Genomic DNA, 24737 nt, shown 5'->3' with positions numbered 1-24737 from the left:
AATAAAAAGCCAAATGGAAGTGCACTTGCTTGGCAAATAATGACCATGTCAAAGTCGTCAATAGCACTAATACTTTCTCCACCATGGTTGGTATGGTCAAGTTAATATATTAATCAAATTATAAAATTATTTAGATATATGATCTTGGTAAGTCTATATATATATATATATATTTTAAGATACATGAGTAATAAGTTTAAAATTAGATACGCTATACTCAAATAAACTCACATATATTTAAGACAGATAGACAAATCTATCCAGTCAAAAGAAACGAAATTCAACAGGACTAACTTTTTTTTAAGAAGTTTCTGGAGGTGAAATATTCATTAACAAAAACGATTTCGTATTCAAAATTGAAAAACGAATCGGACTAACATTTGTATATGCATTTTGTGCTATTTATGATCTTATCTAGTTTGGTACAACTCCTTAAACTACAAGAAATCGTTTGAATAAGGTACTAGAGAAAAATAATACTCCTATAATATTAATTTTCATATTAGCTCTAATACATCTATATTCTTCTAAAATACGATTTTAATTATTTAAATAAAAAAATATAAATATATTTCAAAATTATCGTAATAATAAATAAGATCATACACAAAAACATAAAAAAACGTTACCAACTCACCACCAAACAACAATGTCTTCTTCCTATGGCAGCCGACCATCGTATTCTCCTTCTGCGCCGCCACTCTTCGACCCAAATGAGCCACCAATAGCCCACCCATATCGTCCTTCTTCTTCTACTTCCTATGCAAATTACTCAAATTATCCTCATCAGGCTCAGCCGCAAACAGCTGGTTATGGACCTGGTTCTGGGTATTACCAGAATCCTCCAAATTATGGTTCTGGCTTTCCTCCGGGGACTGACCCACAAGTTATTCAGAGTTTTCAGATGGTAGATAGGGATTGCAGTGGGTTTGTTGAGGAGAAAGAGCTGCAACAAGCTCTTTCTTCTGGTTACCAAAGGTTTAGTCTAAGGACTATTCGTTTGTTAATCTTTCTTTTCAAGAATCCATCTGAGTATTTTCCAAGGATTGGTGAGTTTTGGGGGGGGGGGGGGCATTTTTTGCTATGATTTTGGTTGTGGGGTTCTTTATATTGATGTGTTTAGCTCAATCTTACTCATTTCTTGAATTTTTAGCTCTTTGGGTTTTTCGTCATGTAGGCTAATTGATTCATATGTAGCTTTACTTTTATATCTATGTAGTTCAAATTAACAATGGTGATTTGGAAAAAGAAGGAATTTTGGTTGTGGGGTTCTTTATATTGATATGTTTAGCTCAATTTTACTTATTTCTTGAATTTTTAGCTTTTTGGCTTTTTGCTATGTAGGCTAATTGATTCATATGTAGCTTTACTTTTTATATCAATTTAGTTCAAATTAACAATGGTGATTAGGAAAAAGAAGGGATTTTATTGTTGTTTTGTGGTGGTGGTGGTAGAGTCCAAATGCTGGCAATATAATTTATCCATGTCTTTTCAACGAATTGGTGAGTTCGAAAATAAAAGCAAGTTTTTTTCTATGATTTTGGTTGTGGGGTTCTTAATATAGACTTGTTTAGCTAAATTTTAATCATCTCTTGAAGTTTAGCTCTTTGGGTTTCGCTGTATAGCTTTTTCTTTGTATGAAGGTAGTTCAAATTGACAATGGTGATGTTCTTGTTCTGATTAAGAATTGACGATTATAGATTATATAGCTAGTGTCTTGGTTTGTTTATGAAATATTGTGGTTGTTAGCTATATGACATAGCTAATCTAATTTTGTTGCTTTGGTTTTGCTATTTCTGAAATTTGTCTTTATATTGTTGAACAGGACCAAAGGAATTTGCTGCACTATGGAGCTGTCTTGGTCAATGGAGGGTAGGCAATTGTTCATTCCTTTCTTCTTTAGATTTTAATTGTTGGATAACACTCAAGAAGTTAAATATCAAAACCTCTAGCAGAAACAAAAAAAAAAAAACTTAACGCATGAGGAAGAGCGGGTTGTAAAAGATAAGGAGGTGGAAGCAGATTTTGGGGGGTGGATGATACAAAATTAAGTTATATGTAGCCCAATCTGGCCTTGTACTGGGGTAATTTTTTAGTAGGCCTATGGAAGAACATTAGTCACAGAAAGTGATGGGTAAACATTTTGGAGTGTTGCTATAGATGTTCCGAGAACAGATACTCACCTATACCATGCATAAAATTTAAAGCTTTACAGTTCTTGTACTAAAACACACAGAGCCAGCATAAAAAGAAAAGTAGGTGAATAGTAAACAAAGATCCAAAAGAAACATGGAGGCCAATACTGAGATTCACTTAGTGTCTATATGTCTCTCACGCCCTACCATAGCCACTCATATTTTGTTTTCAAGATCATCTTTTTACCACTTTTCTAGTTTTAGGTAATGTTTCTGAGATTTTGATCCTCTGGTTTGCAGGCCATTTTTGAGAGATTTGACAGAGATCGAAGTGGAAAGATTGATGCAACAGAACTAAGGGATGCTCTCTACAGTCTTGGGTACATGGTGCCACCTTCTGTTCTTGAAGTTTTGATTTCCAGATATACTGATGGAAGTGGTAGGAGACCCGAGCTGTGTTTTGATAGTTTTGTCGAGTAAGTCTGATACTGCTATCACATTTTCATTAAATAGATGGGTTTTCAAGTTGACTATGTTCTGAACTTTATGTTTTTATGATGCAGATGTGGGATGGTTGTGAAGGTAAAAGAACTGATCTCTTTCTATAAGCATTTCCTTACTCAATATCTTGATTTATACATCTGCACGGCTTCGATGTATTTCCCCTTATCTCTCCCCCACATTTAAGTGTGCCTTCTCTTGGGCTTGGAGAGGAGACTAACAGTTACAAGTGTTAACCTAGTTTGTCGTTGCAATCTTATCCTTCTTATAATACGGAGTTTAGACGGAAGTGTTACAACTCAAATTAGAGGTCATGACCAGCACCTGATGGGCTACTCCAACTGTTATTAGAACTCCGATTTTAATAAGTTAGGATATCTAAGAAAGTCTAACTGCAAACTGAAATTTTTTATCTGAAAAAGCTAATACAATGAGCTGAAGCTGAAAATCTAGGTCTTGTACACGTCACTAAGCTCATAAGTACTTCTCTTTCTTATGCTCTCTGAATTCTGAGAGCTTATGGATGTAGTTTGTTTTGGGAGTACACTTCTAGGGTAGACCAAACAAGCATCGTCTGTAAGAATTAGCTAAATATCTTGGTTCATCATGCATACATATGTCGTGGTTCCTTCCCAACACATTCACCTAGGTGTCCCGGTATGTCGTGTTTGCATCCCGATGGTTTGACATTAGGGTGCTAGCACATTTGAATCTGAAGCTATTTATTGCTTAAATTTGGATACTTCATTTTATCAATTCAAATAATTTTCAGAAATTTCACCTTGTTTCTGCACCCACCGTCACCTTATCTTCTCCACTTAGCGACATTAGGGTGCTAGTTGATCATAAGGGTCTGGGGATTGAATTCCACTTTGAAGACTTCTCTGAGTTTTCTGAATATAAATTATGGTTACAGATCAGAAGAAATTAAGAGAAATAAACATAAATAGCCCCCCACACGAAAAAAATAGTAGCCAACAGATGTATATATATGTAGATTGGCTAGAGGCTGTAAATATTTTTGGCCGAGTGACCGCTTGCAGATATAATGTGCATTTTCTGAAGTATTTCCCTCTAAAAAGAAATGCATTGAAATGGAACTTAACTTCATTGTCATATTTGCCACTTCTTGATGGACTTTATTTTGTATGTGTAACCTGTTACTACCTACCTGTGTTTTCCTTCATACATACTAGTGTCTCTGAATCCTCTTTTGCAATTCTCAGGGCTTGACCGAAAAGTTTAAGGAGAAAGACACGCGTTATACTGGCTCAGCGAAACTGACGTATGATGAGTTCATGGCCATGATCTTACCTTTCCTTGTGTCATACTAGGATGCTAGAAATTCATTTCTTATTTCATTTATTGTTCGTGGATTGTGTCAATATTGTGATCTTGACATTGTATATTTACAATTGTCTGTACAAGTGTTTTCATGTCAATTCTTGTTCATATGTATAAAGTTCTGATCAATAATATAAGAAAACAAGTGTTGTTCAAGTATGGTTTTTCTGCCTTTGGGATGCAGAAAAAAATAATATTTTTTGATATGTTCATTTTAGATAATTTGCATGTATTGCTGCGAATAAAATTTCTCATTTTGTACTTTAATGGTATTGGTAGGAGTGATAAATGGTTAGATTGGATTGGATATGGATTGACCAAAAATGATTTAGATTACAATCCACACAAATAGAATATGAGAAAATATGAATTTTGTCAAATATGATTTGCGTAATATGGTTCCCAATCCAATTAAAAAATCTATTTTTTTAAAAAAAAATTACCCCTTTCCCCGGGTGCCTCCGCCCCTATCTTTCACCAATCTACCCCAAGCTTTTTTGTTTTTCGAAAATTTAAAAAGAAGTTGATTTTGCGGATTCTTTTAAGACCTTAGCTATGAAGTCAGTTGGCCCTGACGGCCAAAACACCCCATTTACAATGTCATATGAGACCCAAAGCAGGTAAATCCCTCATTTTGTTGATTTTCGTGCGCTATCGTTCATCATCTTCTTAGTGATTCAAAATTCCGACGTTATTTTTGTCAAAAAATTTTGTGAACGTCGGTCAAGGCTTTAGCTATGGAGTCATTTTGATCATATTTTTAGAGACTCTTAAAATAACTTGAAGCCCATGTTTAACCAATTAAAATATGAGTGATCAAAATCATTAAATACCGACAAAATGAACTCATTTCATTAATATGGGGTGAAATTGTCACCCTAGGTATTCGTATGAGTCTTGATTTTTACTACCTCATTTTAAGTTCCGTTTGATGGATGAAATCTTTCTCTTTTCTTAGAGTTCGTTCTTATGGAATATAAGACGAAGGTAGATGTTTTTTTTCATGTAAAAAATGTATTCACCCTTGAAAGAATGTGTAATAGCTCATGAATAATGATACAATAATAGCTTCAGTTTCAATAAAACCAAAAGGAAAAAAAAAAGAAGAAAAAGTGCAATATACAAAGAGCATCGACCCAAATTATCAGTGACCTCCTAAGCAAAGTATGAGAGTTATACGTGGATCAAAAGAACCAATCAATTAAATTCTTTTACAAGTTTTTCAAAGATTTTACACAACATAGAAGAATAAGTACACAAGTTGTTGTACAGAAATAAATGTAATTCCATTGTCATTCATGCAAAAAGAATATTCTGTACACTCAAATGACATGATATAAACCATATACTAATCACAGGCCTATGATAATTCAGGTTCAAATGTCATTCTTGGTGAATATTGCAGATTGCAGCATTAATACTTTTACAATCAAACTCCATAGTCTTCATCCAATTCTCAAAGTCTCCAATTTCCTGTGCCAAAAATAAAGTAAAATATTGAAGCTACATATATCAACAATGTATAAACGACTAATATCATCTATGCCTCTATGAAATTGGATAACGTTACATGAACTATCAATATGGAAAAAAAAACACAGTTTCCACTGCATAGAAACATGTCATTTCAATAGAAACAAGTACGACTCAGCCTCATCTAGTTGTTGTCGGCTATTAAAGAATATTACCCTTCCCCAGTGGTATGAGCTTGGGACTTCCATGTTGGAGGTCTCAAGTTCGAAACCCCTTGCTGTCGCCAGCAAGGGGTTTGCCTTCTGGGTCGAGCTCGTCGTACTAGGCTTACCTAGTGCGGGTTAACTCTCCTATGTGGTTTGCGAGCTATTGCATAGAAGCAAACCCCTGTGCGCACCCAAAGGGTAGCGGCTGCAGGTTTCCCTAATCATCAAAAAATAAAAATTATTACAAGTCGCTGCACAAAGCACTGTGCATTTACACAGGATCCGGGAAAAGGTCCGCCTTAAGGGGTATGAGGTAGGCAACCTACACTGATGCAAATGTTAATGGTTGATTCCACAGCTTGAATATGTGCCCTATAAGTCACAGGGAGATGACTTTACTAGTGCAGACCGTTTGCTCAAAGATTCCTTTTCAATTGGGATTAACTATAACTCGCCTAAGTTCAATTGTAGGAAAATATAATACCCGGGAGAATCTTAATAGTTAAGTTAATCAGCTACCTACTTCCATCTTGTATGTTCATATTCTAGAGGAAATTTTCAGTAGATTTCTCTGCCTATAGAAGGCAACCCCTTCCTAAGTTGTAAATCATCTCATCTCTTTTTTCTTACCATGTGGTTCGACCATTTTTGCCTCCAAGGCCACACATAGAATGACTTTATTATCAAAAGAAGAGAATGTTGAAGGGATAATGTTCAACTGGAGTGGGGGATGCCTATTTATAGGCAAAGAGATCAGCTGTAAATTTCCTCTTAAGAGATGAATATGCAAAAAGAAAATTTATGCACGCACCCAAATTATGTATCCATTTTCTTTCTTTCGGACTTTGCGTTCTGACATTTACCTTGTTTCTTTTACGTGAATAGTGCATGTGATAGTATTGTATGTATAAAAAATATCAAAACTGCATAAGGTGAAACACACTCACTATCTGAAGTTTGACAATGGAGGAGAGTATGATAGTCAAGAGTTCAAGGCATTTTGCTCTGAAATCAGATCAGAATGATCAAGACAGTTCTTGAAACACCGGAACAAACTCATGCTTCATATTCGTAAGAACCTTAGGATAAAGGTTTAAAAGTCGATCCAACAGTCTACGATGAGGCTCGTGCTTTATAATTGAACTTCCTAGTTCTACAAAAACAAGCTGAAACTGTGATATCTGAATCAACTTGTGCACATCTTGCTACCTCATACGAGGCCAACTACGAACTAACTTTGTCCATCAAAACATACACAAACGGAAAGAAATCACCTAGCTTTTTCAGTTTTCTACTCGGCGGAACTTAGTCGAGGTGATATCTATTTTAGCTGGATATTAGAGCCTAAAAGCTACACACTCATCAGAAAAAATCAATCTTGAATAAACATAAACACAAATAGCTAGCAACATGGACTGACCTTAATTGCAGTATTGATAGAGTGTGAAGCAGCAAGCCATTGATCAGTTTGCTTTCCAAATCGAAAAATGCTTGCAGTTAAAGCACGAATTTCCATTTCAATCCTCTTTTCCATTACAAACGCTTCTTGTACTTCTCTATTCACTGAATCCACCAGCAGCTCCGAAACCCGCCTTGCATTACGAATCCCATCCTTCTTCGCCTTCTCTGAATCAAATTACCCACAACCCAATTTTGTCAAATTCCAGCAACCCCACAACCCAATTCGTAAAATTCAAGAAACCCACTACCCAATTCGTAAAATTCCACGAATTCCATAACCCAATTCGTAAAATCCGAGAAAATCACAACCCACTTTTGCAAAACTCGAGAAAATCACAACCCACTTTTGCAAAATTCAAAAACCTAGAAACTCAATTCGAAAAATTCCAGAAACCCACAACTCAATTTTGTAAAATTCGAGAAACCCAGAAACCAAATGCTAAAAAAAAAAACATTGAATTGAAATAAATTTATGTATTAGTTACTGACCGGTGGATTCACGGAGCTTGAGAGATGAAGAATGGTGGGAGTTGATGATTCGAATGAGTGAAGCTTCTAAGCCATGAGGATCTACTTGCTTCGACCGATCCATCTTCTCCCCCAAAGTGACACTGCAATGGCAGCTCGAAGAAATTGAATCTTACAGAAATGATTAATTAAATGGCTTAATACATGGTTAGTCCTAAATTTATCGAAATATTTTATTTAGACATTTAAATTATAATCGACTTTACTTTCATTATCAGATTAATAGGTTTTTAAGAAATTTCTTTCGTAATTAGTTATTACGATGATCAAGGTTAACAAGCAAGGGCGGAGCTAGCTTATTGATTATAATTTCGATTGTATTTCGTGTAGCTCTAATTCAAATTTCTCTTAAAAAAATTATTGAATATATAGAAATTATAAATTTAAAAACTTAAAAAATTCAAAATTCATAAATTAAAATTTTAACACATGTAAAAAATAAATATCCAAATTTGATTTAATAGCGTCTAATTGATACTATTATTTATAAGAGTCGAAGTGTTCCATTGAAATATTTATATCTTATATCTCTCATCACTAAATACTAATTTTAAATTTTGAGATGTTTATGGCTTTAAAAGACATTACTTCATCTGTTCATATTTATATGTCGATCTAACTAAAAATAAATATTTCTTAATACTTATCATTTTCAAAAAATAATACATAAATAAAAATATTCTTCATATTTTACTTTTGCGAGTTATTAGTCTTGAATTTCATCAACACAAGAAAATTAAATAATTAATTCATGTTCATTAATCTCGTCTTACATTTCTAAAACAAGAAACACTTTGAAAAAACAAACCATTTCTTTTTAAAATCAAGAGAACCAATTTGTGATAAAAAGAAGTATTATTAAAACACCTAATTAATTAAAAAGTCATTATAAGAAAATTTTAAAATTTAAATCAAAAAAATAAAGTTACAACAATTTGAATTATTTAAAAAATTTGCATGTGTTCTGTAGATAATTGAACTAAACTCAATTTTGAACCAACAATACAATAGTAAAAATTTATTTTAAAAATTAATTAAATTAACTCTCGATAAATTCTTTTGAATCAGAAGTAGCCCTACAAGCTTACAAGTTGATTAAAAAACAGCAAATATAAGTCATAATCAATCATATACATCAGCACAATAATATTTCCCTTATTATAATTCAAATAATAATAATGGGATGACAACTATTGCCAGACAAATATATTTCTGTTCTTATTATTAAAATTTTGTAAAATGAATCAACTATTCAACTAATAAAAGTAGTTAAACAAACTACTTTTTTTTTTCTTTTTTTTCTGAGTCTCTATAAATTCTATTTTTTTTTTCTTTTCTTTTTTTGGTATGAATACACAATGTCTCTATTGATCATGACCTTCATCTCCAATAAGCAAATTTTTCCAGCAGAGTTAGCAAAATGTGAAACAGAAGATAATAAAAACTGCGTCGTCTACGACTACCTGCGAAAAATAATAATAATAAACAAGTTATTAGATTAATTGTATCAAGACTAAGAAACCACATCATTATCTGCAGAAAAGTATAACAAGAATCACACATTTCAGCAGCCAAATTTGAAAGTTTAGTTGTCAAAGATTAGTTAAATGTGTTGAAAGTGTACTGTTTTTCATATCGCGATTCACTAGACGTCTTGTAGAAGGCGGGGTGTGTCTAGAAACATTCAAAGACTAAAACTTTATTTTGTATCAATGATATGACACAATGTTATAGGACCTCTGTAAACAACATGTTCTTGCCCAGTTGTGTCAAGAAGATCATGACATAGAGCTTCGATCAAGAAGGAGATAATTATAGACTAGACCTTCCCTACGGGAGAATCAATAGTCAATCACTTCTTAATAATACGAGAATGATTCAGATCTAGTTCATGGCCTATAAAAGGAGCTCTAGTGGGATTTTGGAGTCGGTTCGATAATGAATGAGTGACACTGTGTAACACATGTCTCTGCACCCGGTAGAAAGTATCGTTTCTATATAACTAACTAGATGTGGTGAAGGTTTATCCAGCCTAGTGGGGAATCAAACTCGGTGGGAATATTAGCCTGACACTCTTGTTGCGAAAAATGTCAAAGTTCATCTACACATTCTAAGCAAATGCTGATATAAGAAAAGGTATCCTATGGGCTCCATGATGTTAAAGTTTCAACTTTTTCAAGAATTGCCAACAAGAAATTTCCATCATGCCAGATCAGTTCTCTATAAGCACATACTTTTATCTACAAGGCAACCAAAAATTGAAAATCTAAAAAAAGATCTTTTCCCTTATATGCCCCGACCCCTCTCCCGACTTACGTGGAAAAAAGAAAGCAAGAAAGTGTAAATACAAACACACTATACACAGGGAGAACAGCCTGACATAACAAATCTTAAGTTGCTCAGACTCTCCAGAACTTTGCCGCATTTGTGTCGAATCCTCCTATGTTCTTCGGAGGATTCGACACGCAACCGTTAACATTTTTGAAGAGTCCAAGCAACATAATAAATACCAATCAATTCCACATCAAAGAACATACAAAACACATATATTTTTGCTCCGACTCCCACTATATAAAAAATCTATATTAATATGTGGACCGCTTTTGTAGCTACTTGGCGAAATCAGACAGGGAGGATTTCATTTCAAAACTTGTGCAAGTGTGTGGAATAAGGAACATGTTAATAAAATAGGGAAAAGAAGAAAAAAAGGAGGTAGAGGTTGAAAGAAATGCAAGTTTGAATTAACTAAAAGACAGATAGGTGACACCAATATTGATGGCTCCACATCAGATTGATGCAACAAATTCTTACGAAAATAATGATAAAAAGAAAGAGGCAGAAGAAGTCCTAATCAGATACAGGGTTTCACTAGTACACACAATTACTAATGAGCTTTTCCACTTGACAATACTCCCTCCATTGCAATTTATGTGTCTTAGTTTGATCTATTCACGGCGTTTTTAAGAAACAAATAACGACTTATGAATCTTCTGGTCTTAAACTTGCTACATAGAATGTTGGAATGGAAAAGCTTGCTAAATATAGAAAGAGTCACTCTTAACAGGACAATCCAAAAACGGAAGTAAGACCCCTAAATTGGGACTGAGGGAAATAATTCGGAATTTGTTGATAGATGGGACTCAAAGAAGGTGGCTTTCTTTACCAATATACAATCCAATATGGACTTTTGTCTTCATGAAGATGATGGGAATTTTGTAAAATGAGATTCATATGCATGATTGCTAGTGGGAAGATAAGGCTGATGAGACACATTACCATATCTTCAATAAAGAAATGATACAATGGAAGGTATCCTAGAAAGTAGGTGATTAACAGTTGACCATCACTGGAATATTAAAATCCCAAGAATCCATTACAACTTACAAAAATGCAAATTAACGAAAATAACTTCGACGCCGCACATGTTTATTAATAATGGTTAATTCAGGCTATGTTGCTTAGACTCTTCAAAAATGATGCAGCACTTTTGTTAAGTTCGAGGAACGTGGATTTCAGGAGGAGCTCCTAACTACTAAAAACTAAAGGAAAATGAGGATAAGATACTTTGAAAACTAATGGCCTCAAACACCCCTAAAAAAATACACTAATTCAAGAAAATTCAGGGAATAACGAAAGCATAAATAAGGAGAAATTTGAGGTTTGAAGTCCTGTTACCGTCTAATATATATCAGTGGAAGTTCCTGAAAAAATTGAATCATCTCTAATCTCCATATTTTATCTATCGTACAGCGTTCAGAAGTGTATCAAGAAAATCATCATAAGCAGAAGAAAAGCAGAAATAAAGAAGGCCTGTAAAAATAAAAGGATAGCGTTAGAAAATATGCAAGATTCAACATTTCAACATACTATTGAAAACAAATTTTGGAGTTACCACAACTATAATAATTAATAAAAACCGATGAAAATAAGGTAATAGTCGACATACGAAACAAGAAATGACAGATTCCTTACATTTTTCTTAGCAGCTGAATAGTCCATACGTGGAAGAAACCCTCGTAACCCGATGTTATAAACTGGAGTTCCATCAGGGTAGTAGAGACCATAATTCCTCTCTGATGCTGGACCAGGCTTTAAATTTTCGTTAAAAAGTGCAAACACGTAAACATCGATGGGCTCTGATGGCTTTGCTGGAGTCCCTTGATTTTGCTGCATACGCTGAAACAAATTACCGTTATATAGTGCAGCATTTTCAGGTGTTGCTCCAAACTCATTCGGGTCTCCCTTTGATGGCCAGCCAGTTTCGGAAACCTTAACTGGAATGTCTGTGTGGCCCATTGCCTTAATTGCTGAATAAACTGCATCAATTTGTGCATACAACATGTTGTCATACTTCAAATTCGTGATCGGGTCAGTCGTACCTTGGTTAGGCTGGAAAAGTACATAATCAAGCGGAACTTCGTTGGGTTTGTCTTTGTATGCAAAGAATGGATAGAAATTTATAAGGAACGGCGACTTAGTTTGGACATGGAAATTGAGCATGCCATGAATGTATTCACTAAGATCTTGTCGAAATGAACAAGAAGAAGGCGGAAAAGAGTTCTCCAAGATCCCCGCCGAGTGGGGATGTGCCACATATATTTCATTACTAAGTCCAAGATTAACAAGAGCACGGTACACACCCTGCATTGCTGGTAGGAGGTAAGACTTCAGCTGCGTATCAGTACCTGTCAAGACCTCATTACCAACAGTAATACAAGTGATTTTAGTCTGAGTATGGTAAGGTTGAACATGTTGTTGAATCCAAGCCTGAGCTTGTTGAGGATCAGACATTCTTTGTAGGTACTCATTCCCAAGTCCGATAACAAATTCAACATTCGTGTTAGCGAAAGCGGTTAACACGTTTGGATCAGCGTCATAGAGTTTTACTCTCGTAACATTGAGTGATCTGAGGAGAAACGAGACTCGTGAGGGTGTTGGCAAATTGTTTGCAATTTGGCCATAGTTAATTCCAATTCCAAGGCTGAGTGTGCTTGCAAATAAATCTGATCAAACAATTGAAATAACAATAAATACTTTGTGGAATGTCATTTAACAATCAGAAAATCTGAGCAAAACTCTGTTCCCCCCCAAATCAATACTCATAAAATGGAAATTACAAATGACTAAACTAAAAAATAGAAAATTCAAACTTCTACACCCTATCCATAAGGAAAGTTTGATGTAACAATAGAAATTGAGGGAAAAGATACAATCGCCAACTGGGAGCTATGTTGCTCGGACTCTTCAAAAATACCGACGGAAAGTGTGTTGGATCCAACACAGATGCGGCAACATTTTCGAAGAGTACGAACAACACAGACACGGGAACTAGAATAAATTATCTTAATCAGGTTCTACTGACAATTTCAGTTTTCAGCTTCAACAAATTGAACAGGAAAAACAATAACATACTCTATTCATTAGCTCCAAGATGATCCACCTTCACTAAATCTGATGACAGAACAACACTTCACCCCAAGTAAATCAAGAAACAAAAAAAAAAAAACAAGTCATTGAATCTTTGCAACTAAAATGGCAGTTCCACCCCCCACCAGAAATCCCAGAAGAGATAAGAAGCAAGAGAACCCATTAATGGTCAAGCAATACAATACTATAAGTTCCCACCAACCATAAAAAATTGAATCTCTATATCTAGTTCCAGCTCTCTCTCTCTCTCTCCCCCCCCCCCTCCCCCCCCCCCCCACAACAACCAACTACCTCATCCAAGAACTACAAAACCCAGAAGAAAAGCTAGTAAATTCCCCATTAAAGGCCAAGCAATACAATACTATAGTTCCCACCAACATAAAAAAGAATCCACACACGAAAAAATTGAATCTTTATAACTAAAATGGCAGTTGCAGCTCCCCCACCTCCCACCCCCAAACAACTACCTCAGCCAAGAACCAGAAATCCCAGAAGAGAAGAAAAGCAAGAGAAACCATTAAAGCCCAAGCAAATACAATACTATAGTTCCCACCAACTTAAACAAGAATCCCACACATAAAAATTGAATCTTTACAACTAAAAATGGAGAACCAACTACCTCAACCAAGAACCACAAATCCCAGAAGAGAAAAAACTCATTAAAGCCCAAAGCAATACAATACTATAGTTCCCAGTTCCCATCAGCTTAAACAAGAACCCCACACATAAAAATTGAATCTTTACAACTAAAACATCATTCCAACTCCACCCCACACCCAAAAACAACAAAATCCCATAAGAAAACAAAAGCAAAGAGACCCCCTTAACTAGTTAATGAAAAAGCCACAAGATTTAACACCAAAAAGGGCATGTTGTCACCTGTAAAAGAAAGAAGAAGAAGCAGGGGAAGAGCCTTGAAGAATAGGATGGCCATTGCCCCTTTTGCCAGCCTTGCTAAATCTCAAGCCACGAAGCCTCTTAATTGATCCCCCTCCCCTTATATAATATACACACAAAACAATCAACATGCAACTTCCCATATTTTTCTTATTATATATACTTACTCTTGTTATATATATTTAAAAAATATTTAATATTTTTTCAATTCATTTTTATTCGTATTTATTGAACTTCTACAAATATTAGTAGATTTTATTTAGTAATTACTTAATTAAAAATGGTAAGATTGTTTATATAAATAATTTTTATTGTATTAAAAATTTAATCAAACAAGTACGATGTTCAATTATAACTTCAACCAGATTATATTGTGATTCTTATCATAGACAGAATATAAACACTGTCTAAATATGTATTAATTAAATTATAGTAATGAATATTTATTTTTAATTAATTTTTTTTCAAATATGAGTTCGAAGTTGGAATGATTAGAAAAAAATGCTTAGATTTAAAATGAGACTTATTAAAGTAAAAATTTAAATTAAATGGAGTTAGCATTAAACACTCTTTTGACATTTTTGTGCTACTAGCTTGTCTCGTGTCTTAATCACTAGGCAATTCATTCACATAAATATATTAATTATTATTTTATTTTAATTATTTTTTCACTCATGAAATTATATTGAATATATTATTATTATTTCAAGCAGAAAATATTAGCAAAGTCAGAATCGATTCTCACTATTAACAAACGTTTTTTAATCAAATTCATCTTGTAATTGAAATTATCTAGTGTAACATGTCATGTGTGATTTACAAGTTACTATTTTTATCCCTAATTATTTGTCTATTCTTTTTATAGTTATTCCTAATTACTTGTTCATTTTGATAAATCAAGAAAGAACAAATTTTTTTAATCTATTATACCACAATCAAATGACTAATTACTTTGAAAAATGTAGAACTTTTATCCACTTTATAATTAATAGAAATAAAATGATAAACTCACTACGTCATTAATTATTTTCTTAATAGGTGTGTCAATTCAAAAGCGGACAAGTAAAAAGGGACAGAGATAGTATTACATAGGAACATAAAACATAATAATATTTTGATGTAAAAATATTGAGAAAAAAGTCTGAAATATATTCAAATTTTGATCGAATTACAGTAACAATCTTAATATTTTGAACATAACATATTACGTCTTACTCTTGGATTGTTTAATTAGTGTATTTTATTAAAGATATAAAACTGTTCTTGTAAGTAAGTTACTATGTATAATGATGTAATATTTACGATATTCACGTAAAAATTTATATATTTTTACAATTCACTATTAAATTTATTTAAAATTTAAATATATTTCAATTTTTTTTTTTCGAAAGATATTTTGCGACAAATTTCGAGTCGCTTTCTTACACATAAATTAGTTGTTTCCTCTCTGTATTATAAAAAATAAAAAATAATAGCCGTTTTATGTAGTTGACGCGTCAATTTAACCGACATAACTTTTTATTATGTACAAATAGACCCTCATAGTTTATTTTAGTTAAACTTTGATTGCAATACACTTTCTATTATGTTTCCTAAATAGTATAATAATAACTAATTTTGCCAACATTTACGCGTATAATTAAAAAAAAATTAACTTCAATTGAAAGAAACAAAACAAAATGTTAAAAAATCCCATATTATTATGCATGTTATCTTAAACTTCAAGTTATGGTTTTTTTTTTGGAATAAAATGTGAACTTAATAATCTTACGGCGACGCTGAAATAAGAAATTAAGAAAACATAAATAACGAGATGGTTGGATACAATAATTGAGGATTCGGATATATTAATGGCAAAAATTAAAGCGCTAATATATTAAGAAGAGGATTGTATAGATGTGTTGAAACATTAAAAAGAAGGTCGGATACGTTAATGAAGAGTCAAATACATTAATGATATTTTTGACTTAAAAAAAAAAGATATATTTTGAAATTTATAAAACTTATAGAAAATAATGATAATAAGTAGGGGTGTGTACTATTTGGATTAAGCCAAAAAATCAAACCGAATTCTAATTTGGATTGGTTTTTTAGATTCTTGGTTTGATTTTGGATTTATAATTTACTTTGTGTGGTTTTTTTGTTTGGTTTCAATTTTAAAAAAATGAAAACCGAAAAAATCGAATTATATTATATAAATTTTGATATATATATATATATATTAAGTTGGAGTTAATCACTTTTGTCCCTTTTTAGTTATTTTCGTTATAATTTAGTTTATTTTTTTATGTTTAAACATCTATAATTGATACACTTTTTAAATATTGTGTTTGGTGTTTTACTTGTGATTTATTATTTAAAAATATATTTAAGAAATTCAATGTGTGTGTGTGTATATATATATATATATATATCTTTAATTTTTTAAATTGCAAATAATTTTGTTATGTTTCTTATTATTGACATAATCGAAAAAACTCAAACAAAAACGAGAAAAATTAAACCAAACCGAATTTATTTTAGTTTGAATTGGATTACACTTCTTCAAAACTAAAAATTAAAAAATTCAAACTGAATAATATAAAATCAAATCGAAAAATTGAATGCACACCCTAATAATAAGAAAATAAAAAGGTGAAGTTTATAGAATTACTTTAATTTTTTGTTTACCTCAATATTTGATAGTGTTTCCTCTTAGCTATCAAGTTATATTTTAAAGGACCTTTTTGTTGTTAAAAATGAAATACAAATTATTTTTAATAACTTGTGATCAAATTTTATGATTAAAATATATCGTGGGTTGAATACGAAGAAAGAAGAAAACAAGCCTAGTTTAGTCAACGGTCAATGGAATTTCAACTACGTTAAAATTGACTATGATAGAAATTAAATTATTTTTATAATCTAATTTTATTTTGGTGATGTCATTTGTATGGATATATTTCTATTTATATAGCAAAATGTTATCTTTTTGAATTTAAATTTTGAGTATTAAATATACATGTATAACGTAAAATAAACGTCGATTTAAAAAAAAAAGTGTTATAGCTTAATTGATTTAACTTATAGCAAAACATGAAGGTATATACTATTAACAAGAGATTACAAATTAATGTCTAAAGTTGTTTTTTAAGTCTTTTTTTTTTTCCAACCTAAATTGTGATAAAAGTATAGAAAATAAATTTAAATAAAACAATCTCAACCTCTTAAGATCTCTTTTGATATTTAGAGAGTTAATTAATGCTTAATTAGCTGAAAGTTTGGTTGCATGAATCATAGCCTAATTAATTTTAACTATTAAAATTAACTAATTATAATATGATCAACTAGAATTTGACCTAATCTTATCATAACTATTTCAAGGTCACCAAATAAGAAAATTTTAAAGTATAATCCACAATTTTTATATTCAACTAAAATGTAAAATTTTGACCACGATTAACGTCCTAATCATAGTCAATTCAGATAGAGATACATAAAAAAAGTGTTATTTATAAATTAATAAACATATATTTTAACATAAGCTGTCGATTAATATAATACTATCAATAAAATATTTTAAAATGTTAAATAGTGGGTGGGTGATTGTGATACAATCTGGTGGGTGTTTGGCCGAATAACTTATCGTGATTTGAAGTTAATGAATTTATATATGTTTTTAAGTTAATATATAATAATAATTAAAGAATAATAAATTTTTTAATATATATAAAATTTGATAAAGTTAATGAAATTCTAACAGATTCGTTTATTTTACTTGTGGTATATAATAGTTGCTAATAACAATGATATTGATTGATGATAATAATTATGGTATATAATAGCTATTAATAATAATGATATTGAAAATAACTGAGGTAACGATTAATAATTATGATGAAAAATAATAATATTATAACAATAATAAAATGATAAATAATAATTTATGATAATCTGTACATAGAGATTATGATAACGACAAACGATGATGTTTATAGATAACTTTACTTTCAAGTGATGATATATGAATTGCTGCTTCAAATATTTAAAACTTGTCATATATACTGAACGAATCTAAGTAGAAATAAAATAGTCACCCGAATTTCTTTCGATGAAAAAATTTCACTTAAATTTTAGATAAATTATGTATCTATAAATATATAGTAAATGCCTTTTAATTTTTTCATATCTTTACTTTTTCATATTTTAAATCTTTAAAATTAAAAATTTAAACAATTAGCATATCATGTGGGAAAAAAATTGAGTTTCTTTAAAAAAATGGAAAGTAGAAATTGATTACGTAAATCAATTAATACGATACAAACTTTGCTTTGTTCTCCAATAAATTAAAACTCGTTTTAATTAAATAATTACAAATGTACAAGTCAATGTCAATTTAGGAGTGCTAATAACAACTCTCTCCATTCTAAAATAATATTGTATTTCTAGAATTATTAAATATTGAAATTTGATATATAATAATATATTTGGTATAATCGTATAATATTTAGGATGTAGAGAAAATAAAGTGTTATACATAAATTACATTACTTACTTGTGAGATAGAGACACTGTATTCTGAATTTTGATAGACGTTTGAAATAAAAAAAAACTGAACCCCTGTTAGTGTGATTAATTAAAGGAAAAAAGAATAAATACATCCTAAAATTATCGTAAATAATATGCAGATATTCTCTATCATACTTTTGAGACGTTGAAGTCAATGCCGTCCAAAAACTAGTGAATAAATGTCCTTCACTCTAACGAAATACTAAATAGGAGCACGTAACACAATCTTATATGTTGATCAAATAATTAGTAAATCTAGATTCGATAAATAAGACTATGACGTGTATATATGTTCTAATTTTTAGACAAAAAAAACAATAATATCCTAAAAATATAACGAAGTATTACATACCAATAATTTAAAAAATATATTTACCCTTTTTTCATAAATTAAAAGTAACAATCACGTGTGATAAGATAAATATAAGACTTATTTTTACATTTAAGCTAATTAACACGTCTTACAAAAACAAATTTAGCTAATAAAGCTCCAAAATATATATAAAAAAAAAGGAATACAAAATTTAAATTCTATCAAATAAACTTCTTAAATATATTTTCATGAAAATTTTAGATCTCTAATTTAATACAACACAAATTTAAATTAATTCAGACTCCACGTTACCAAGTAAAAAATTTCAATAAAAATGAAATATTATTAAAAAGTAGTTTGTGAGTGTGTAATAATATTAAATTGAAAAAAAAAATGAATTCAAGTCAGATTCAATGTAAAGTGGTAGACAAAAAAAATATTTTCATGTTTTATATTATTAGAAAAAATGATTTCACATCATCTAATCTTATCCTTTTACTATTTATTTATTCTTTATGTCCATGAGAATGCAATGCAGCCTAACAAAATAATTCAAATCTCCATCCACATTTTTGTTTACATTTAGCAAATATGAATTAAAATTTTCAATAAAATTAATTTTAAATAATGATAATAATATAAAAGAAATGAAAAAAATGATTTTAAGTGAAAAAAATATTTTGTATTTTTAACAGAAAAAAAAAAAGAAAATAGGATTTGCCACCTATTGACACGTGTCACCATCCTTGATGGGATCTTCCTCGAAATTCGTGTCCATATTTCATAGGTCGGTGAAATTTGTCGATGGGCTCATCCTTTTCCTTAACTTACACTTTTTCCCCCTCTACTTTTTTTATTTTATAATCTTGTCCCCTCTCTTTTTTTTTTCTATGTCCTTTATGTATATATATATATATATATTTTTTTTTTTTGGGCTTTTCTAGATAGTTTATGTACTCGAGTAAAATAAATAACGAGATAGTTGTAATTGATTAATGGTATTTTTATTTTTGACTAAAGATTTTGAAGTCCGACTTTATATTGATGCATGATCGTTTTTGTCAGAAAGTGTTTTATACTACAAGAAAATTGTGAATTTGTTGGAGATTTTTCTGGGGTTTAGTACGAAAATCTGTAGGAAATTTATTTCCCTGCAAACTTTCACACTAATTCTCAATTTTTTTTATATATAATTGAGCTTTTCTTGTAGTGTTACCCCCCTCAATGTAGAACTTTACAATATGAATCAGAATTTAATCAAGTTTTAATATGAATATCAAATATGAAAAATCAGAAAATTAAAAAAAAAGGAAGAATAGTATCATTTATGGGTTGTTTTTGTGAAATGACAAATATCAACAACAGGGCGGGGTGGAGTGGGTTTAAAGCTATGTGGAGCGGGGCGGCCGGGATACGGAGAGGATTGATGTGGGCTTTTTAAGGGCGAGTTGCAGGGTATATATGATTTTATGGGGATTCAAAGTTAATTTTAATTTTTTACACGTTATAAGGGTGATAGAAATATTGAAGATGAATATATTAATGGTTCGATAAAAGGCTAAAACATTTTCTTACATGTTTTCTAATTGCCCCCTAAAAAACAATTTTCTAAAGTCACTATCTCTATTAAATTAATACAACTTAATGAAAAAAACTCACTATTAAAACTTTATCTTTAATATCAAACTTAACTAAAAAAAATTAAAACAGTTATGCAAGCGGGGTTTATGCATGAGGGGCGAAGTGGAGCTAGTTGAATATGAAAAAAATTATTATGCGTGAAGAATTAAAAAATGTGAATTAAACTCAACTTACACCGTCCCATTATTAATAAGGATGACACATAAATAAAAACCGAGATAATACTTTTTAAGAAAATATCGTATATATTGTTGAAATAACTTTTAATTTAAACTACTTAAAAGTGAGATATTGAAAACAAAAGGCTCGATTTATGAATGAACTTTGTTTTTCTTTTTCTTTTTGAATTTATTTATTACTCCCTCTATTTACTTCTCTCCATTATTTTAAATATATACATTTTTTAATTCTCACTTTAATATATAAAGCCATTATTTTTCTCCACTTTCTCTATATGCTATAACTTTTAATTTAAAATTAATAATTTATATTTTCATTTTATTTTTTATGATAAAATTATTTTTTGAAATGCTAATTACTTTATACAAACATAAAATGTATAAAATATATTTGTATTTGCATAAAAAGAGAGAAAATTACATATATACATATATTTTCGTTCTTCTGTCTTTCCTCTCTCGAATCTCGCTCGCTACTCTCCCAGATGTCGCTCGCTCGCTCGCCTCTCTCGCTCTATACAAACAAACAAAATGTATAAAATGTGCTATGTTTGTATATATATATAGAAAATTATATGTATAAATACAAATGTAATTTTCGTCCTATACACTTATGATTATATAATTTTTTCCTGTCTAGTTTTCTTTTATCATTTTCTCTTTCTCGCTTTACACAAATACAAATTATATAATTAATCTTTTGTATATGTATAACAAAGCAGATTATGTAACTGCTTTCTTTTATATTCGTACATCGAAATTATATAACTGCTTTTTTTGTATATGTATAGCGAAATATATATATTTATGTTTGTTATGGAGCGCAATTATACAAACTATAGTTATAATGTATAAATATGATTTTTATGTTTGCTATAGGTGAAAGTTACTCATAAATCACAATAATTAACAATTTAAAAAATATTTATAAAATATGTACAAAAGATAACTCGACTCTAAAAAAAGATCTATCAATGCTACATAAATTAAGACAAAAAAAAATATATGATCAAAAAATTACGTTAAAACGATACTATAAAACGCGTTCATGAGCGCGATTTATGGATGAACCTTTTTGTCTTTTATTTTTGAATTTATTTACTACTCCCTCTGTTTCCTTCTAAGTTCTATCTCCATTATTTTGAATATATACATTTTTTACTTCTCTTTTTAATATATAAAGAGATATAATTATTATTTTTTTAATTTAATTCTTATCATTAGTTACTTATTCACTGAATTATTTACGAAGACCTAAGTTATTCATCGACCTATAAGGTGTAATTACTCCAAATGTGTATTTTCTCCATTCAAGCTCATATACAGTGGTGTTATATATCTTTTTTTTTTAAAAAAAATACTTAAATATAGATACAAAAATTTACGTTTAAAATATCGTACAATATGATGATACCCCCTTTAGGAAAAATATTAACAAGAGGATAATAATTTGATTGAAATTTTCTTGTTTATTACTTATTTAATTTAATATTTTTCTAAATAGCACCGGTATATATTGAAATTTTATAAGACCTTATAAAATGTGTTCTATTTTAATTAGGATTGTTAAACATTATTTAATCCTAAATCCTAATTTATGCATATATAAAAGGAATTATATTTTTGTAGAGAGGCAATTCGAATATTTCACAAATTCATAAAATATTTATAAGAAGATCAATTCAAAACCATCTTAATTCAAAAAATACGTCACTTATAATCCTTAAATTATAAATAAATCTTATGAAAGAAGAATCAGAAATAAAATTGTACTCCTAATCTTAACTAATAAAATTATTTCATATTTTATGTACGATAACAATTATTTTCTACTACTTTTGTTGCAAACACATCTGTTTTACATTAAATAATATCAAAAAATTTATTCATAATGCAATATAAAATTATTTGTCAGTACTATCATTTAAGTCTATTTGTAGCCATTAAAGTTAAACACCAAAATTATGACAACAAATTAAGAGCCAAGCAGCTCCCACTGTACTAATGGCCAAAAAGAATATTTTAAATAATTTTTTATTTGTTATTGTTAATATGTTAAAAAAGATAATTATATTTTCTTACAATTTTTTTTTATCATTTGGCATTAATTACTTATATATTATTTTTTTGGCTTTTCTAGACACAGTTTCAGGAACTCGAGTAAAGTAAATAGAGATAAAAAAATGGGAAAATATTCATTTTAAAAAGTACTAATTTTGTATTAATATAAAGTATTAATTAAAGTTGTCGTTGATTGATAAATATTTTTTTATTTTAGTTAAAGAATTTTAGATTTGACTTTACTTATATATATAATCGTTTTTATTAGGAAGTGTCTTATCTTCAATGTGAGACTTTACAACATGAATCAGAATTTAGTCGAGCTTTAATATGAATATCAAACATGATAAATCAAAATATATACTCTCTCCGTTTCATTTTATATGATAACATTTGACCAGAAAATTTAAGAAATAATGAAAATTTTGAAATGTTTATCAAATTGTTTGTGTTAGAGTACTATCGTTAAAATTAAGTGGGACCAACAAGGGTAAAAGAGGATTTGTACTTTTACATACTTACCATATATGAAAATGTGACATTCTTTTTGGGACTGAGCGAAAAAGAAATGGTGTCGTGTAAATAGGACGGAGAAAGTATTAAAAATAACTTAAATAGGAAGAATATTATCATTTATGTGTTTTTTTTGTGTGTGTGGGGAAATGACAAATATTATGAAACATAAATTTTTAATAAGGATTAGGGATGACAATGGGGTGGAGCAGATTGAGTTTAAAGCTATGTGGGGCTGGACGGATTTAGGGTTGTCCAGGGCGACTAGAATGTGGGGTGAGTCGAAGTGAGTTTTTTAAAATTAATGTGGACCAGGGCGGGTTGAGGGTACATGTGATTTTATGTGGGTTCAAATTTAATTTCAACTTTTTACATGTTATAAAAGTGATAAAACATTATCTATTAAGATAATTTCAGTAAATCTACTAAAATATTCTAGGTGAATATAATAATGATTGGATAAAAGATAATACATTTTCTTACATGTTTTCTAATTGACCCCTAAAAAACTAATTTTTTAAGGCACTATCCTATTAAATTAATATAACTTAATAAAAAACAAATTATTGTTATAAATTTTATTTTTAATATCAAACTTAACCAGTAAAAAGAAAATATTAAAAAAGATATGCGGGACATGTTCATGCGGGGAAAGTAGAGCGGGTTGAAATTGAGAAAATTATCGGAAAAGGGCCTAAAATATCCCCAAAGTATTGAAAATGGTACAAAATTACCCTCCATCCACCTATTGACTCCAAAATACTCTTTCCACCCACCTATTGGGTCCAAAATACCCTTGTCATCCACCTTTTGGTTCAAAATTGACCACTTATTTAACGGTTTTATATTTAAACTATTTAAATATTTTTTAAAATACGTGGTGCTCAACTATTTGTTATAATTTAACTTATTAGTATAATTTATAAATCAATCCATTACCCACCCATTACTAATTAAATTCCTCTTAATAAACCTGTCACGTTATTAATGCAAGCTACTGCCAATTGAGTGTTTTTAAAAAATTATAGAAGTAAATTATCATACATTCAAGTGGCTAAATAAAAATCACCGATAAACTTAAAAGTTTGACTATGTTCATCTTAATTATTCTTACGTCTCAATTATGTGATGTTACTTCATAGGTAACTTTTTTTCAAAATAATATATTAAAGGTTTTAAAACAAATCATAAATATTTCTAAAATTATATTTTAAAAAAATGAATAAATTAATTCGGGATGTATTACATCTTTACCTTTAATCATAAATTTCTAATTCAATTTTGAAAGAGAAACCTATTGAAAGTCTCATCCTAAATAAGCGGCTCAACCTAAATTTAATTAGAACTTAAATTCGGGCTCGAATAATTTTGGATGTCATTTTCAGGAATCTATAATTTCATCGTGTTTTAGTAGTGTTTATGATGATTTTGATATTAAAATCGGATTATTAATTGAGTGAGATTTAATTAGTAATGAGTGGGTAGTGAGTTGGTTTATAAATTATATTAA

General features: G+C 30.0%; 3 protein-coding genes across 3 annotated transcripts; 1 reads left to right on the top strand and 2 right to left on the bottom strand.

Moving 5' to 3' along the window:
* The first annotated feature begins 520 nt into the window (after positions 1 to 520).
* Positions 521 to 4136, top strand: LOC101260202 (probable calcium-binding protein CML48). The gene is made up of 5 exons (XM_004251011.5): positions 521 to 1049; positions 1826 to 1872; positions 2436 to 2611; positions 2699 to 2717; positions 3863 to 4136. The coding sequence occupies exons 1-5, from the start codon at positions 650 to 652 to the stop codon at positions 3968 to 3970; spliced, it is 750 nt and encodes a 249-aa protein (XP_004251059.1). The 5' UTR covers positions 521 to 649; the 3' UTR covers positions 3971 to 4136.
* A 1024-nt stretch (positions 4137 to 5160) lies between these two features.
* LOC101259909 (biogenesis of lysosome-related organelles complex 1 subunit 1) lies at positions 5161 to 8265 on the bottom strand. Its single transcript, XM_004251010.5, has 3 exons — positions 7610 to 8265; positions 7080 to 7285; positions 5161 to 5453 (listed from the first exon to the last, which is right to left on the bottom strand). Exons 1-3 carry the CDS (start codon positions 7710 to 7712, stop codon positions 5364 to 5366), a joined length of 399 nt encoding a protein of 132 aa, XP_004251058.1. The 5' UTR covers positions 7713 to 8265; the 3' UTR covers positions 5161 to 5363.
* Positions 8266 to 8841: 576 nt separating this feature from the next.
* On the bottom strand, positions 8842 to 14465 carry LOC101259605 (glucan endo-1,3-beta-glucosidase 14). The gene is made up of 4 exons (XM_010315063.4): positions 13955 to 14465; positions 11621 to 12651; positions 11324 to 11458; positions 8842 to 9111 (listed from the first exon to the last, which is right to left on the bottom strand). The coding sequence occupies exons 1-3, from the start codon at positions 14007 to 14009 to the stop codon at positions 11402 to 11404; spliced, it is 1143 nt and encodes a 380-aa protein (XP_010313365.1). The 5' UTR covers positions 14010 to 14465; the 3' UTR covers positions 8842 to 9111; positions 11324 to 11401.
* Between the last annotated feature and the right edge of the window lie 10272 nt (positions 14466 to 24737).

Source organism: Solanum lycopersicum, chromosome 11 (assembly GCF_036512215.1).
Source record: "Solanum lycopersicum chromosome 11, SLM_r2.1".
Classification (NCBI taxonomy): Eukaryota; Viridiplantae; Streptophyta; class Magnoliopsida; order Solanales; family Solanaceae; genus Solanum; species Solanum lycopersicum.
This window is presented reverse-complemented; position numbering and strand designations above follow the sequence as displayed.

Bases quoted from the DNA above. Each gene is read 5' to 3' on its own strand.
- LOC101260202 (XM_004251011.5), top strand. From the start codon at position 650: ATGTCTTCTTCCTATGGCAGCCGACCATCGTATTCTCCTTCTGCGCCG. The intron at 1,050-1,825 runs GTGAGTTTTGGG...ATTGTTGAACAG, and splicing joins TGAGTATTTTCCAAGGATTG to GACCAAAGGAATTTGCTGCA. The intron at 1,873-2,435 runs GTAGGCAATTGT...TCTGGTTTGCAG, and splicing joins GCTGTCTTGGTCAATGGAGG to GCCATTTTTGAGAGATTTGA.
- LOC101259909 (XM_004251010.5), bottom strand. From the start codon at position 7,712: ATGGATCGGTCGAAGCAAGTAGATCCTCATGGCTTAGAAGCTTCACTC. The intron at 7,286-7,609 runs GTCAGTAACTAA...AATTTGATTCAG, and splicing joins CAAGCTCCGTGAATCCACCG to AGAAGGCGAAGAAGGATGGG. The intron at 5,454-7,079 runs GTCAGTCCATGT...TTTTTGGCACAG, and splicing joins CTATCAATACTGCAATTAAG to GAAATTGGAGACTTTGAGAA.
- LOC101259605 (XM_010315063.4), bottom strand. From the start codon at position 14,009: ATGGCCATCCTATTCTTCAAGGCTCTTCCCCTGCTTCTTCTTCTTTCT. The intron at 12,652-13,954 runs GTGACAACATGC...TTGTTTGATCAG, and splicing joins TCTTCTTCTTTCTTTTACAG to ATTTATTTGCAAGCACACTC. The intron at 11,459-11,620 runs GTAAGGAATCTG...TTATTTTTACAG, and splicing joins ATTCAGCTGCTAAGAAAAAT to GCCTTCTTTATTTCTGCTTT.